The sequence below is a fragment of the Tenrec ecaudatus genome, chromosome 12 (assembly GCF_050624435.1).
Source record: "Tenrec ecaudatus isolate mTenEca1 chromosome 12, mTenEca1.hap1, whole genome shotgun sequence".
NCBI classification, from domain to species: Eukaryota; Metazoa; Chordata; class Mammalia; order Afrosoricida; family Tenrecidae; genus Tenrec; species Tenrec ecaudatus.
The window spans coordinates 120,009,603-120,025,701 of record NC_134541.1 but is presented as its reverse complement, the minus strand read 5'-3'; the positions used below and the strand labels follow the sequence as shown (position 1 = coordinate 120,025,701).

The window sequence follows — 16,099 nt, the reverse complement described above, 5'->3', positions numbered from 1 at the left end:
GTCATTATTACTGAATTACATTGACACTTGAATCACACCGACGTGCCGTACAAGCATGTGCTATGGTTTTTACTGCTGCCATTTTTCATAGCCACTGATTTTGTCAAATTTTCTGGTATTTCAGCTGTAACGATGTGGTCCTTCATCTTTGGGGACCTGTATCAACAGCTTGCTCTTTGAGAATCAAGTAGTCAATAAAGGAAAAGAAGGGGTGTGTGTGCAGAAATCAAAGCTACTTGATTTCTCCGTAACTTCTACTTGCAAACCACACTCGGTGCCATCAAGTAGATTCCAACTCACCGTGACTCTGTTGGACAGAAAAGAGGTGCCTCCTTGGCTTTGCGAGGCTGTAACCTTCGTGGGAGCAGAATGCCTCATCTGTGTCCCACAGAGAAGCTGGCCGGTTCAATCGGGCGCCTTGCGGCAGCCAGCCAATGTGCAAAGCACGTACACCACTACGGCTTCTGAAAACACCTACCATTTGGGAGATGCTAATAATGTTGAAACTCAACGTGGAAAGATTTTAGAACGCAGTTTTGCTGTTATTATTGAAGTAATAGATACTGTATTTAAGAAATTAACAAGGATGCTTATCCTATATTATTCAACAGTTGAAACTGATCATGAACATCACTAAGGAGTCTGTGTTGTCTGGTACGGAAGGAGGGTCCATTTGGGGGTGACAGGGTGAGATCTGGAGCGACTGCACTAGATGACACCAACCCAAGGGATACCCCTGGGCTGGCTGATGAAACGCTGTCTTACTTACTGACTCAGACATAGTGTATATTTCGGTATTAAATCTAAATACCAATGGGATAAACAACATGACCTTTTCAATGTCAGCATCGAGGGAACATGACAAAGTCAAACCAACAAAAGAAAGAGCACAAAATTATATTCTTTACCCCAGTCCCTCAATGGATCTAAACTCTGCTGGCCAAGGAGCCGTTCCCCCAAAGTTGTCAGCTCAGACAGTAACACTAATGGAATCAATAAAAACAAAATAACAGCGCTTCGTTTTGTTTTGTTCCCTCCAGGAAGTACGACCGGGATTCTCTATTTTTGTCCCTGGTGACTCTGCATCTCCATGTGACTACACGCAGACATATTCACCTGGATACATTGATGTCTCCCCCTCAGAGAACATTCTTTGCACCCACAGCTGGAGAGGGAAAGAACATGTGGCATATAAGTACCCAACAGTTTGAAACAATAGTTGACTTACAGATTTTGGCTTATACGGGGGCTGAATCTCTTTGCGTTCCAGTTTCTCCCAATCAATATATCGGAAAAAAGCATGCTCTTTGATGTCACGTTCACCTTCAGGTCCACACCCCAGACGTTTGCCCGGGTGTTTGGTCATCAGCTTCAAGAGAAAGAGAGACACCCTTTTAATGGATTTCGGAAAAGGAAGTGTGAGGCATGCAGAAATGATCTCCCCAAAGAGTTAGGGTAGAAAACACAATGAAGACTTTCAATGAATGTCTATTTTTCTGTGTTTCATTCCGGCAATGACTTCATAGCCAAGTATTTGTAATACAAAGGCATGACAAAGTGCTCCTGCCCACCCTGCCCCCAATGAGGCCCCAAGGAAACCTAAGCCTTAATGTGACTGCGTATGCAGAGTTAGAAATATCGTATGATACATAACGGTTCAAGAATGAGTTTTACATAATCACTGGTGCATTTAATGAGAAGCTCCAATACCGTTAATCGCCTCTCCTCCACCACAAGAATTGGTTGGCCATCCCCAACAAAGGCAAAGGCTGCATTCATTCAAATGCTATTTTACACATCTCAGTGAAGCACTTGTGGAAATGACAGAACAGTAGGAGGAAAAATGTATCAGTCAAGTGGGCCTGAGTTTCAAGCAGTTGCTTTCTAAAAGCTCCGTAAATAGTCTAAACTTAGCCCAGCTCATCTCTATCTCCCTTGTATCACATATCATCCTCATCTCTGCTGAGGTTGGTTTGGTGTTCCGCTTAAATTACTTAATTATCAGAAGCCTCCATCGTTGAGTCATTGGGCCAGAGCTTAATAACAAGTTGACTAGGTGCTCTGAGGTGGAACCAGACAGGCTTGTTCTTGCAAATGAATCCAAAGCCACGTGGCAATCTCCCGGATCGCAAGGTTTCAGAAAGGCACAGAGATAAAACAGGGAGGGATTGGTGGCTGATACAAAGGGGGAAAAAATCAAATGACCAAATCAAAAGAGGAAGCATAAGTCCAAGAACCAAAAAGCTTCCTGGAACTAACTGGATGCGAAAAAGTGCATGATTTCAGAATCCGTCGTTTGCCCAGGAATGGTCCATCCAAAGGAAGGGTGGGCCCCATAATGTTCACCTCTTCGTTTGCACACTCAGGTTGGCACGAGACCTGCTGACAAGATACTTTGTGAGCAGAAATAACTAGCCCCCACCCCAAAGCAGATGCTTTCCATATACTCCTGGTCTTTCGGGGGAAGGAGGGGAATGATTGAGCTCTTACGTTCTGAGCTACATTCTTTATTTACATGCATGTCCTTCCCTGATCCTCACAAGAACTCGAGGGGGAAGATGTATTATTTTCTCTGGCAGAAAAGACAGAGTAATTTACATTCAGAGCGCTCACCAAGATAGCTAGTAGTGGGATCCCATGTCTGCATAAGCCCATGACTTGGGCTTTAAAGAGAAATGGGACTGCTTTCTTAGTTCACAAAGGTTTTAGGTGTGTGTGTGTGTATGTGTGTGTGTGTGTGTGTGTGTGTCAGGGGGCGGGGTGGGGTGGACGACAAACCAATTGAATAATACCTTAATAGTTGGGTGGGATTAGGCTGGAAGAAAAGAATTGGCTATGAGGCCTTGGCCAGCACTGATACTAATAAGATCCGTAATGGCTTCCATCAATTGGCATGTCTCCTGTGTTCAGGCTCTGTGCTGGAGATTTCTCCATCATTGCCCACACATTACCTCTTGAGGCTTCATAACACTCAGACCTCAGCAATGATTATCCCCATTTTCCAGATAAAGACACCAGGCCGGGAGATACCAAGTCATTCGCTCAGAGTTTCATAGCGAAGTAGCAAAATCAGGGTCTGAGGCGATCTGCCTGACGCAGAGATCTTGCTGGTCTAGGCTCTTGGGGGCTGGGCCTCCTTTACACACATTCATAGTCCTCTTAGGGTAGAAAGTAGGGCCTTTAATGGGATGGGCACATACAAGGCACATGGAAAGGGGGCTGTTTTCAAAGATCCAGATCAATTTCTATGCAGGCAGGAGGACGGCCCATGCAAAACATTGCAGAATCATCTGCACAATGCAGACCCTCTGCTCCTGGCCTGCACCCGGCTCTGCTATGCCCGAAGCACTCTCGACAGCTGGCTGGCATCATGGTTCCAACCTCTGATCACCTCCCAGATGCATCCCCTGGGGCCCACCATTCAAGAGCAAGCTTTCGGCAATTTGCTTAAGCATCGCCATTTCTGTTGCGTATCCATTGTGAAGGAAGATTCCGCCATGGGCAGTCAAGTCAGAGAGTTCCCGAGACCCTTGCTAAGAAAATCACCCGAGTTAATCCTGAAGGTTATGGGTCCTAAATTAATAGAAATCTGTTCTACCAGGGGAAGCGCTAATTGGAGCTGAAGCTAAAGGTAGCTGACCTGGAAAACCCTCCCTCCTTCATGACCCACTTAACACCTCCCAGCTCTCCAGGCAGGACAGAGCTGGGGAGGGGAAGAAACTGGAAAAAGTATGGAGCACCTACTATGCGCCAGTTCCACGCAAGGAGCTTTCTTTGACGTCACCTCCTCTAACGCTCTCAAGGACTCTGTTAAAGGAGTGTTATCACTGTGATCATCCCATTGAAAACAGATGTGGGAAGATGCCAGGCAAGCTGCCGGAGATCATGAAACCAGGAGGGATCAAGATTTGCAAAGGGTTTCATGGTCCTCAGTTTCTCTCCTTTTTCTCTCTTTCCTTTCCTTTTGTAGATTGAATCCCGTCTTTATTTAAATTTTTATTGTGGCCAGTGTATATGCAGCACAATGTTTGCATATGAATGTAACACACAGCTCAGAGGAGCTCTGGTGGCTCCTGGAGGTCTGGCTGGGCTGAGATCCGCAAGGTCAGCAGTTCCAAACCACCAGTCCCTCTGTAGGGGAAAGACAGGACCTTCTACTCCCGCCGAGAGATACAGTCTCAGAAACTCACAGGGGCAGTTCCACCCATCCTACAGGTTTGCTACCAATCGGTATTAACTTGATGGCAGGGAGGGTTTTTTGTTTGTTTGTTTAACATAAATAAATAGTGTGAGGATGGTGCAGGACTAGGAAACATCACATTCAATTGCACCAACTATATAGGCACCTCACCTTTCTCATTTCCACCTTCTTCACATGTACAATTCAAGGGCAATCATGATGTCCATCAAGTGCCTGACTTCCAAAATTCATATGCAGGAGATGTAAACTTTGGTGCCCAAATGAGTCAGGTGTGTAACATAATCCGTGCCAGAATCAATTGTCAAGCCCAAGGGTTTTTGAACGGAGGACCGGGCCCTGCTCTATGTGCTTCACGTTTCTTACCTCCTTTAATCGCTAGGAAGTACTCTCATGATCCCCAAGTCTCCAGATGAAGTTGAACCACCTCCCCATCATCACAGGGCTAACAGCTCCAGGACTGGCATTGGAACCCACGTGGAATTGGGACTCAAAGGGATTTTTGTGCCCTGGAGGGACTTGCCCCACCGAAAGGGGAGGTGGCTTGCATTCTACCAGGTCCTTTGCAGGAATGGGGACCGATGTGGTGAGTTTGGATTTCCTAAGAGAAGCTTAGAAAGGAAAACAAACAAACAAACTCATTGCCATCGAGCCCATTCTGATGCACAGTGACCTGACAGGACAGGGTAGAACTGTCCTTGTGGGTTTACAAAGACTGTAAATCTTCCCGAGAGCGGAAGGTCTCCTCTTTCTCCCTTGGATCCAACTAGCTGGTGGTTTCCAGCTGTTGACCTTGCATTCCTGTTAGTAGCCCAACCACGATACCACTAGTTCTCAAGAGACCTAGAGACTTGAATGTTTATGGAAGATCCCCTGACCTTTAAAAGGTGGTGATTATTAAGCTCAGTGTATACCCTCTTCCAACCTCCCGATCAAACATACACAAGGCTTTGCACTCTGTACCTTATTTCTTCTCCTACTTCTTCTTAGGCTCTTCCAGCTCTCAGACGCCCCACTTTCTTCTTCACTTGCCCTCTCCCTGCCTCACACCTCCAAGAACACATTTTCAATCGATTTACTTTTTAGAGATGTTTACAGACTGAGATTAACTTAGTATGTGGCTTCTTTGAGGATAGGAATTGCCACCTTGGCCGATGTGGCCGGAACACAAAGCTTAAGTGAGTCGCTAAGAGTGTGGATTTAAGCAAAGCAACCAGGTGCTTTTAAGCCGTTGGCGCCGTTTCTTATGAACCACTGCACCCAGGAGGCACTTGTCTCCGGCATCCCCGGATCAAAGCTAGCTCATCAGGCAGCTGGGCAGGATTAGGCAGCCCTAGGCTGGGTCCTTGTGGCTAGGGGAAATCTCCAAGGGACTCTAGGATCTGGGTCCGACAGCCTTCTTTGAATCAGGCACACAGGTAGGAACCCTCCTCAAAGCACAGGGCGCGCCTGCTCCACTGATGGGCACGCTGGATCAGCCCGGAAGAACCCAGCCTCTGGGTGTCACTTGCCTAGCATCTTCACATCACTCTATAACTCATTGCTACGAGTTGATTCAGACCCGTAGCGACCCTGCAGGACATGTAGCGCTTCCCCCCAAGGCTTATGGAGGCTGAACTCTTCCCAGAAGCAGGCTGCCCACTCTTTCTCCTGCAGAGTCCCTAGTGGGTTCAACCAGCTGACTGTTCTTTCAGTGAGCAGCTGAGCACTTAAACGCTGTGCTACCAGGACTCCCCCCAACCCCGTAGAAAGCCTAAAGAGTGGCCCAAGTACTACCCACCTCGCCCCACCCCCAAACAACAACTCTCACTGTCTTTGAGTCGATGCCGATTCATAGTGACCCTAGTGGACAGGTTAGATCTGCCCCTGTGAGTTTCTCAGACTGTAACTCTTTAGGGGAGTAGAAACCCCATCTTCCTCCTGAGGAGCAGTTGGCGGCTTTGACCTGCCGGCTTGCAGTTAGCAGTCCAAGGCATAACCACGACAACAAGCTCTTCCCTAATGAAGTAGTTTATTGTGCCAACGTGGCTGATAAACACATGTGGGATTAATTAAAGAGGGATAAATGGCTCAGTGAGCCTCACCTTTCTAGTTCTCAGGTCTCTTGCTTTCTGATGGTCAGACCAGGGTGCAGCTGCCTTAGCCAGTTCCCTGCTTTGGCTGGTAAGACTGACTTCCTGCAAGACATCCCTGAGGAGAAGCCACATGGATGCTGGGTGCTGGAGCAGCCATGTGGAGACTCCTGCCAGTGCTGAGATGTTTACGTATTCACTGACTCGGTTTTCCTCCTGCAGTCGGCATCACTGCATCTGTTTTGTGAGATGGAGGAGGACTTTGCGGATTGGTGTTGGACATATGGGTTAATGTTGGACTTGTGGGTTTGGGCAGCACTGGGTTGGGATATTTTCTTGATGTGCACTTAACCTTTATATAAAAATCTGTCATGTGGATTTTTTTCTCTAAAGTACCCAGACGAGCACAGCCAGATACAATATGTCAAAGTTCTCAACCAGGGTGGAGAATCACAGATATGGTGCTGTGTACCACTGAGTCAATCACGCCTCACAGCAGCCCAATGGGACAATGCTGAATTGGTCCCTGGGGTTGCCAAGGATGCAGTCCTTCCAGAGACTGCCCCCTCTTTCTCCTGGCAGCCAAGTACTTTAACCACGGCACCTTCGGGGCTCCATGTCATTGTCCATCAGATTTACAACGGTTGAAAAGTGACCACACTTGAAGAGCAGTGGTTTCCAAGTCACGTGGGGACCTTTTTTTCACTATGTAAATCGGTCTGGGCTTCATGTCAGAGGTGAGGCTGAGGGCCCCGCATTCTGCTAAGGCGCTTCAGGTCACGCTGATGGCCTCACCAAAGGTGAGGCCCGTTGGTTGCAGGATCTTGAGAGGTGACTGTGAGCACACCCCGGTCTAACACCAGAAGCTTAACAAGCAATGTGTACCAGAAAACGTCCGCCCTCCTTTCTTAATAGTTGCCATTTGTATCAACCACACATATAGAAATGTGAAAGCGCTCCGAGTCATTTGTACGTGGGGAGCTGAGGGCTGGGGACAAGGAATCTGGGTCAGCTTTTCTAGAGAACCCACTAAACTCAAGGCGATCTGGTATTTCTCTTACCAAAAAAAGTTGCATATTCCTGGGGGGGGGCGGTGTAAATAGTAAAGGGCTCCACAGCTGCCCCAAAGCTTGGGCATTTGAGTCCATGGGAGGCCCCTTGGAAGAAAGGCCTGGCTATCTACTTCTGAAGATATCATCCATAACCCCCCCCCCCCCCATGGAGCACAGTTCTCATCTGACAGGCACCAGATCACCCTGTGGTCCCTTGGATGGCAATTGGTTGCCTGCTAACTAACCACACTTCCAACGGAGCAGGCAGGGCAGACAGTTTGCGGCATGCGACTTCCCGCGAGTCCAGCTTTGTCAAAGTCTCTGCACTTCCTGCCTCACTCATGCGCTAAGCATCCCCCTGGGTGGGGCTAGAGGTCGGTTGGAGCCCACCCACAGCAAGATGCAGTTGCAGGCAGAGACCTCAACGGTGCATTTGTGCAAATGAGGAAAAAGCGCCCTTTCCTCTGGGAGAAGCACCTTCGTGCCAGAGCCAGTGGCCTGGCAAATAAAGGGAAGGATGGAGATCAGTACCCATTCGCCACCTAACCAGGCATCCCTGTACAGGCTACAACCTATACTCCTGTCCTGGTGGTCCCAGCCAACCATGGCTTACTTACCCCTTTGCAGATGGCCACCGCTTCCTTCGACATGGACTTTGGATACGCCACATTGTGTTCCATGATGGACTGGAACAGTTCATCCTCATCCTCCCCTTCGAAAGGTGCCTGGGGGATAGAGGAGAGAGGGGCAAGAAGGATCCCTGTCCCGACTCCCCCCCCCCCCCCCGCCCCCGAAACCAGCAGGCCCTCCCTGGGCCCGCAGTGAGGCCACACTCCAGGGCTAACAGGGCGAGAGGGAAGAAAGATGGTCTGCAGGGTGGGGAAGTCGGAAAGGCTTATATTTATGGGCTAATTACCAAGTGGAAACCTTCTTCTGAAGAACGGATTCGGACAGAATGGCGAGGGGGGGGGGAGGCTTTTCTTTCAAATCGCTTTAGATTCAATTACCTGCCCAGCCAACATTTCATACAGCAGGACGCCAAAGGCCCACCAATCCACAGACTTCCCATAGGGCTGATAGGCAATGATCTGGGAAAACAGAAGGGAAGAGTGATCCAACAGGCGCGTGTTGCAGCCAGACACAGAAGGCACAGTCTATAGGACCAGGGATGCTTCCGTGGGCACGGGGTGGTAAAGAGAGAGCTCTTCCTTCACCTATCACCTGCCTATTGGGGGACAATTTCAGTGGCTGCCACTGCCCCAGGAGAGTGAGCATGGAACCCGCTGCCCACCTGAGCTGGCTCTTTCCTGTCACTTGTCTAGGAATAATGGACCTTCTTTTCAGAGCTACCTGCCAACCCATAGCCTTTTCAAAGCACTTGGTATGACTTTCTGAACACGTAAGATGACATTTGACTATTCAGCATTTTTGCATGTAAAGTCTAATGAAACCAATGACAGTAATCATAGTATCCAACCTCTCGCCACACCCATTGCCTCCTTTCCCATAAACAGAAACTCAGTGCAAACAAATCAAGGATGGCCCTCTTTCCCCTTCCTTCCCACCTCTGAGTTAAGCTCTTCCTGAGCTGCGTGTCATATTGTTTTCCTGATTTTTCCACACAGCGAGTTCTAATTGTCTTTTTGGTGACCATACACATGACCAAATCTGATCTCATTCCGGTTTCTAGCTCAGTGACTTTAGTTACCATATTTTTTACAGCGTATCAGCGTTCTGGTATCTCACTTCCATTTCATTAAATTCCCTTCCACTCCTTCGCTGCCACCCTCCCTCCCCCACCTCCCCAAATTTATACCATAGGTCAAAAGTTGTTGATCTTTGATCTTAGAAGGATAATATATACATTTTAGGGAAACAAAGTACTCCAGAGTGGCACCTCTTATTCTTGGGGTAAACTGGTCCTTAATTTAAATGTAACTTTAGGGAATAGTTTCAATCCAAGGTTTGAAGCCAACTCAGGACCATGGGCCCAGGGACCCCTCCGGGCTCAATAAACTGGCCGGATTTGGATTCTTCAAGAATTTGACATTTGGTTCCTGACTGTTCGCCTTTTATTTTTTAAATCAGGATTCATTTATTGTGCTCCTCATTCGAATATTCAGTGATAACTGGGCACCGTCTAGGTTTTCTCGTTAGACAAGTAATGTACATTGCTAATTATCATTTAATTAGAAAATACAGATAAGCAAGAATATGAAATGAAAAACACTCACAATCCTTTAGTAGAAAAAAATATGATTAATGCTTTCTCTGTTTCCACCCGGACCTTTTTTCAAAGCCTATGAATGCATCCTAATCTCTGTTGTTTACATACGCATAAACACTTTGTTACCACGGACTTTGAATACAGTGTTTTATTCATTTGTTTTCATGCTAATGTCCATACATTCATACAATCCGTTTTTCACCTCTGTATAACATTCCAATATATTTTATATCAATATCCACTGGGTGGGGTTTCTTCTGTTGCAATAGATAGCCTTTTAATGAGATACGTGGACATCTGTCCAATGAGACCCTAACAGTAAATTCCTAGATGTAGAATTGGTGGATCAGCTGGTATTTACAGTTTTTAGTTTGGGATCCATATTAGCCTATTTCCAGAGTAGGGTAAAGTCTACAATAGCCGTGAGGACCCGGTTTCTCCATAAGAAGGTCTCAAACTAACTGTATCAAAGGGGTTACGAGATGATGCAGCAAGGGTTAAAAAAAGTTATGGCTGAATTTTGAAAGTCAGTGGATATTGGAATTCCGGCTCTACTATTTGCTATGTGACCCTGGGGAAGTTACTTATTTCTTTAAGCCTTTCTTTCTTCCTATATAAAAAGAAAATACTGTTTTATATTTCCTGTAGTTTTGCGAGCATGAGATCCTATGTGTCTCTCACATAGTCTGCCCTCAAATGCTATTTATTACCGGGCTGTTCTCTAATTCAATTAGGGAGGCGTGGCACAAGAAAGGTGTTGCAGGAAATCTGCCTGTCAAGTGGATATCTGTTTACCAAACTCCATTTCCCACCTGGACTCTCAGAAAAATCAGAAACGTCCTCTAAGGAGAACGAAACTCCAAGAAGCCAAAGGGAAAGATTTCTGTGAGAACACTTCTCATTGAAAGTGTTTTCACAGGCTTAAAGTGCTTCTGTCTTCTTTGATCCTCATGACAGCCCAGCAGGTCAATCCTTTCACAAAGGAAACCAGACCCTGGGGAGGCAAAGGAGTCACTGGAGGGAATGGGCTTAGTAGTAGGCAGAGCGGGAGGAACACCGGACCTGCAGCTTGTCTCTCCATGGTCACCAGCATCACAATCCACCCCACCAGGAGCATCAGGCAACCATGGAGGCTGGGCCTGAGTGTGCAGATTCTCATACAATGGATTTGATTCAATTGAGGGTGGGTGGCCCAAATTTTAAAAGTGCCCCAGGGAGCCTCTGAAGTTCAGTTAGGGTTCAGGACAGAGATTATTGAACCTGGAGCACATCAATCAATTGAGTTGGCGATTGTGTCGGATACCCTGATGACTGAATGAAGGAAAACTTTAATAGTCCTGTGTATATGCTCCCATATGGAAAATGGCATTGGGTCCTAATAAATGGTTAACTTTTAAATGGGTTACTTTTTAATAACTCCAGTCATACAGAGGTACATTTACTTTGCCAGCAATCTACACAGCGTAGATAGAGCTACACTTGCTGTTGCCCTCATCCAATGTTTTAAAATCAGTCTGTGCCCTTCCAGATGTCTATGCTTCTAAATGGATGCACACAAACTATCCAGCAGTAATTTGTGGATTGTATGGTCAGAGATGGCATCTTATTGTATTTATCACTCGGCATCATTTTTTCCCCCAGCAATCTCTTTTGAAGACGTCTTCATAGCTCCATGTACATCTAACTCACTCTTTGGAAGGGGTGTAGGGGTCTGTTCTATAAAGGCTTCAGACTAGAGCCCATCAGCTTGTGGAGAAGTATTCTTCCAGGTTAGGAGTACAGTCAGCCCCAGATTTGTGTAAGGCTAGATCATCAAGTTTGTATGCCTAAATCATGTTAGCTGGGCATTCCTTTGCTGGTTGCCATTAAGGTGGTTGACTATTTTTCACGTTGACAAAAGAGTGGTGTCGTGAGAAGTCACCGAACAGCTATCCTACCACCCTTGTGTGTGTATGTGCATGCGCATGCGTGTGTGTTTATCAAGTAGAAGAGACACGACTGTGGTAGAGGAGTGGAGTGTGTGTCCAGTTATTTCATGAAAAGAAAAAATACCCTAAGATCCCTGTTTCTAAGACACTGTGTCACAACCTCAGTTTCTCTCCTTCAAAACAAATACAGCAGTGAATTGCAGAATTCTGCCCCTTTCCAAGAATCAATTCCAAGCAAAGGGATAGCTATCTTCTGGCCGAAGTTATTGTGCTATGATATGGTGGGCAACTCCTTTCCCCAACTGGCCGTTTCCTTTGGGAAGGAACAGGCGCACTATTAATTAACACTATTACAAGGGGGAAATTCTGAAAATTTCAGGGTTCACCATACTTATTACATATCATCCATCGGTACACAGATGCTATTTCAGCTTAGGGATTTCTCGCTCTTTCTCTCCCCCTCACTCAGCAAACATTTCAACTAGGAGGAGGGATCCGATGGCCACGAGGGATCATATGAGCAGCTTGAGGGAAACTGTTGCTGGTGTTTGGTAGAGGGTTCTGGGAGTTTTATTTAAATTTTCTCCTAAACCTTGACGTATTTTGAGCCTGAGCTTCTGGCTGTGTGCTAAGTTAATTTGCATGTGTGATCTCAAAGGAATGATTTTTCAGTACAGGATAAGGACCAGCTTGCGGCTGGCTTGTCAGGTACCACCCGCCACCCTTCCCAGTGCAAACAGCCAACTAGGGAGCAAGGAAGACGCCAACGGGGCCCAGAAAGCATCAACTCAGCAGGGACGTGTGTTAGGGCCCATCGGCTCTCACCTCAGGAGCGATGTAGTCTGGAGTGCCACAGAACGTCTTGGTTGTCACCCCATCCCAGATATTTTCCTTACACATCCCAAAGTCAGCGATCTTGATGTGCCCCTCAGAATCCAGCATCACATTGTCAAGTTTGAGGTCACTGCAGCAGACATAAGTATTAGGCATTTAAGGAAAGGCTTGGATGATTTCAGGAAAGTCAACCCATTGCCACTGGTGATGCACAAAAGACTGTACAAGGCGTCGTGGGGCTAGTACATGAACACACACACACAAATGTCATGGAGTCGAATCTGCCTCACAGGTACTCATGAGAGTCAGAACAGGACTATGCCCCCTAGAGGTTTTAGTGGCTGCTTACTAAGACATGGCTTTCCAGGCCTCCCCACTTCTTTGAGGAGTCTCTGTCTGGACGCAACCTCCGGTCTTACAGTTAGCAAGTGGACAAATGTCCCAAGCTTCAACCATTTGTACCTGAGACTGTACTGACAAAAAGGTAAAGGTAAACAGCCTTGCCTTTTAAGGGCCTACAATTTGGCAGGGAGAGAAAATAAGAATTCACAAACCTCTGAGTTCTTAGTTTTCTATAGAGGTCACTCTTCCAAGTGTCTCAGAGGACACAATGCGATGGCTTCGCTGAGGAGGGGAATCACGGAAAGTTAGACAAAGGGCAGAGTGACCATAAAGTCTCGTGTATCCACGATTCCAAAAGTGGAAGTTTGCAACCTCAGGAGCCTTTATATTTGGTAGGAATGTATATTTTTCCCAAAGTTAGTTTCTTTCTGAAGATCCTGGCCCGTGGCGGGGGGAGAATGACTGGGAGAACATTCTTTAACTTCAAATGTTCTCAGCTATCTTATACCAACTCCTCGGAGCACCATCTAGGAGCTCCTGACCCCCCCACCCTGGAAGTGTGTGCTGCAGAGAAGAACACTAGACCCTCTGGTGGGGGCAAGGAGCCGACTACCATACCCAGACGGAAGCAAGCCAAGAAGGAAAAAGAGAAAGGGGCAGGCGGCCTAGACTCTACATGGACACACCAAGCCCAGAGGATGAGGTCCCTGCACGGAGCTGCTGGGGCACAGCCAGGACTGTGGGACTGCCAACAACTCGAGACATGTTGTCCCCTCACTGGAGCAGACGGAGACAGGGGACAATAATGGGACACACGGTGGGGAGACAGTGGGGGAATGGAGCACAACAGATCAGTAATTGGAGTAAAGCCGAGCTATAGAATTCCTGAGGAGTCCAGTGGGGAGGGGCTCGTGGGGGCCAGCGAACAGACCTGGACCTATGTAGGGTTTTTTGTTTTTGTGGTCTCATGCCTTTTCTTTCTTTAACAGTAGGTGTTCTTATTGTTCGGACTAGAACATGGGTGGGTTGCCTAATTATATGTGTTGGACCATGGGAGGGAAGCCCAGGGAGAAAGCAATGGGACCAATGGCCCCAGAAGGTAGAGGGGGAAGAAGGAAGTGGGGAGAAGGGTGTGGTGAGTGGATGGCATCATGGACAGGAGAACAACTAGGGAAGTGGAACCAGCATCTAGGAGAGGTTAGAGAACCTGTGAGTATTAGAGCAACACCAAGCTAGTGGAGAGGAAGCGCTAAGAGGTGGAAGAAGGGGGAAAGTGATGGCAGGGCAAGAGGAAGCAAAAGGAAAGAGAGGCAAGTTCTAGGAAGCAAAGGCATAGATAGGGAAATTAACAGTGGTGTCCATTTATGTAAATACATTAATCCATAACAATAGTGGTATTGGTCTATGTACATATATTTATAAGACAATACACTAAAGCTGTAGATGGGCAGTGAGCCTTGGCTCATACCTTCCCTCAATAAAAGAACACTTTGTTCTAACAAATTGGCATTCTGTGATGCTCACCTCCCCTTCCCCCCAACACACACACACAATCACTGAAGACAAAATGGATACATAAGCAGATGTGGTGAAGACAGAGGATGGTGCCTGGCTATTAAAAGTTATAATGTCTGGGGTCTTAAAGGCTTGAAGTTAAACAAGCAGCCATCCAACAGTGAGGCAACAAGCCCACATGGAAGAAGCACACCAAACGGTGCGATCGTGAGGTGCCATCGAGACTGGGCAATGGGCATCAGAAGACTCACAACAAGAATGTAAACAAACAAAAATACATTGGTGAGAATGGAGGGGCATTGGAGTGGAGACCCAAAGCCCATCTATGGACAATGGAACATCCTCCCACAGAGGGGTCACAGGGAGGGGATGAGTCAATCAGGGTGCAGTAGAGCACTAATGGGTCACACAATATATCTCTGATCCCTTGATGCCTCCTCACCCCCTGCTATCATGACCCCAGTGCTGCTTCCCAATCTAGACTAGACAGGAGCATGGACATAGGTAGAGGCAAGAAATAAAACTCACAACACACGGAACCCAGGAACAGGAATGGGAATAGAGATACCAAAAGGGTAGGGGAATGGGGTGCCACTGATCACAATGAATGGCACATAATGACACACATCCATCCAGCGGGGAGAACAACAGAAACCAGAGGGAAAGGGAGACAATAAATTATATGAGATTTGAAAATAATTAACAATCTACAATCTGTCAAGGGGTCATGAGAGTTGGGGGAGGGGGCGGGAAAAAAAGAGGAGCCGATCCCAAGGGCTCAAGAGAAGGCAAATGTCTAGAAAAGAACGATGGAATATATGTACGAATATGTCAGATACAATTGTGTGGATTGTAACAAGAATTAGAAGAGCCCCCCCAATAAAATGATTATTAAAAACAAACTTGTTGTGTATCTACTGGGTGACAAGTTCTATGCATGGAGCTAAGCACCTAGCTGTGAACAAGATAAGTAGGCATTCTGTTCTTACTCAGACTGAATTCTACTTTAGGGAAGAAGACAATGAGCAGGTATTCAAATCTATCAGCGTGAAGTTATAGATTCTGGCAAGTGGCATGAAGCACATAAGAAGACCGATGAAATCGATAGTAACTGGGGGAGGTCACTTGAAACCGGATGGCAGGGGAGACCTATCTAAGGAGGTGACAACTGACCTTTAAGCTAAAGAACAGGGGCTACATTCTCAGCATGTTCGTTCCATCTGAGCCGGTCAGGAGAGCTTGCTACTTGGGGGGATCGCTGCACATCCCGACTACAAGGAATCACGCCAGGATACACCAGCTCCGTCATCAACACTTCGTCTTTCAGTGCCAATGGGTCAGGTGACCCACATGCCAGGCTGTGCGGGTCTCGGTAGGAGATGGGGGTTTTCAGTGTCCACAGGTGTAAGAGGATCTCCTGTTAGACCCAAATGATTCCTGTCCATCCTCTTGACTGAGCGAACTTGGGACATTTGTAACTTGTGCCTATTGTAGCATGTTCTGTGAAGTAGATCCTAATATTTCTTTCAAGAAACTTTTCTCCCTATTCTCACACCAGGAGTGCTGCTGACCCCAAGGCCAGGCTCCAGGAACTCAGGGGTCATGTCATTTGGGAGATAGTAAGGATCACTCCACACCAGCATCCTATGAGCATGCAAGACGCCCTCCCTGGGACAGACATCAGGGGAACTGAGGGTTAGCAGACTCACAGGTTCTGTCCCATGTTCACATGGCAACATATCTGCATTGAGCACAAGCACAGTGTTTAAAAATTTGCACCATTTTTATTCTCTCTGTTTCTCTGACATGACTAGAATCTTTCATGTACCGGGAAAGACCTCACCTCTCCCTGACCGCCATCTCTCCATTGCCAGGGGAAGGCAACTGAACTAGTGGAGCTGTGGCATCCTTTGGGGTAGTGTTGCCCAGTG

The 16,099-nt window shown here is 47.0% G+C and overlaps 1 protein-coding gene across 2 annotated transcripts in view; it reads right to left on the bottom strand.

Annotated features, from left to right (window-relative positions):
- PRKCB (protein kinase C beta) overlaps nt 1-16,099 on the bottom strand; it is a 437,527-nt gene that overhangs the window by 45,138 nt on the left and 376,290 nt on the right. For both annotated transcript variants that reach the window (XM_075564623.1, XM_075564622.1), the window contains exons 13-16: nt 12,303-12,441; nt 8,330-8,410; nt 7,940-8,047; nt 1,229-1,369 (exon numbers count right to left, since the gene is read on the bottom strand). In XM_075564623.1, the coding sequence (XP_075420738.1) occupies nt 1,229-1,369; nt 7,940-8,047; nt 8,330-8,410; nt 12,303-12,441 (469 nt within the window). The remainder of the gene's footprint in view (nt 1-1,228; nt 1,370-7,939; nt 8,048-8,329; nt 8,411-12,302; nt 12,442-16,099) is intronic.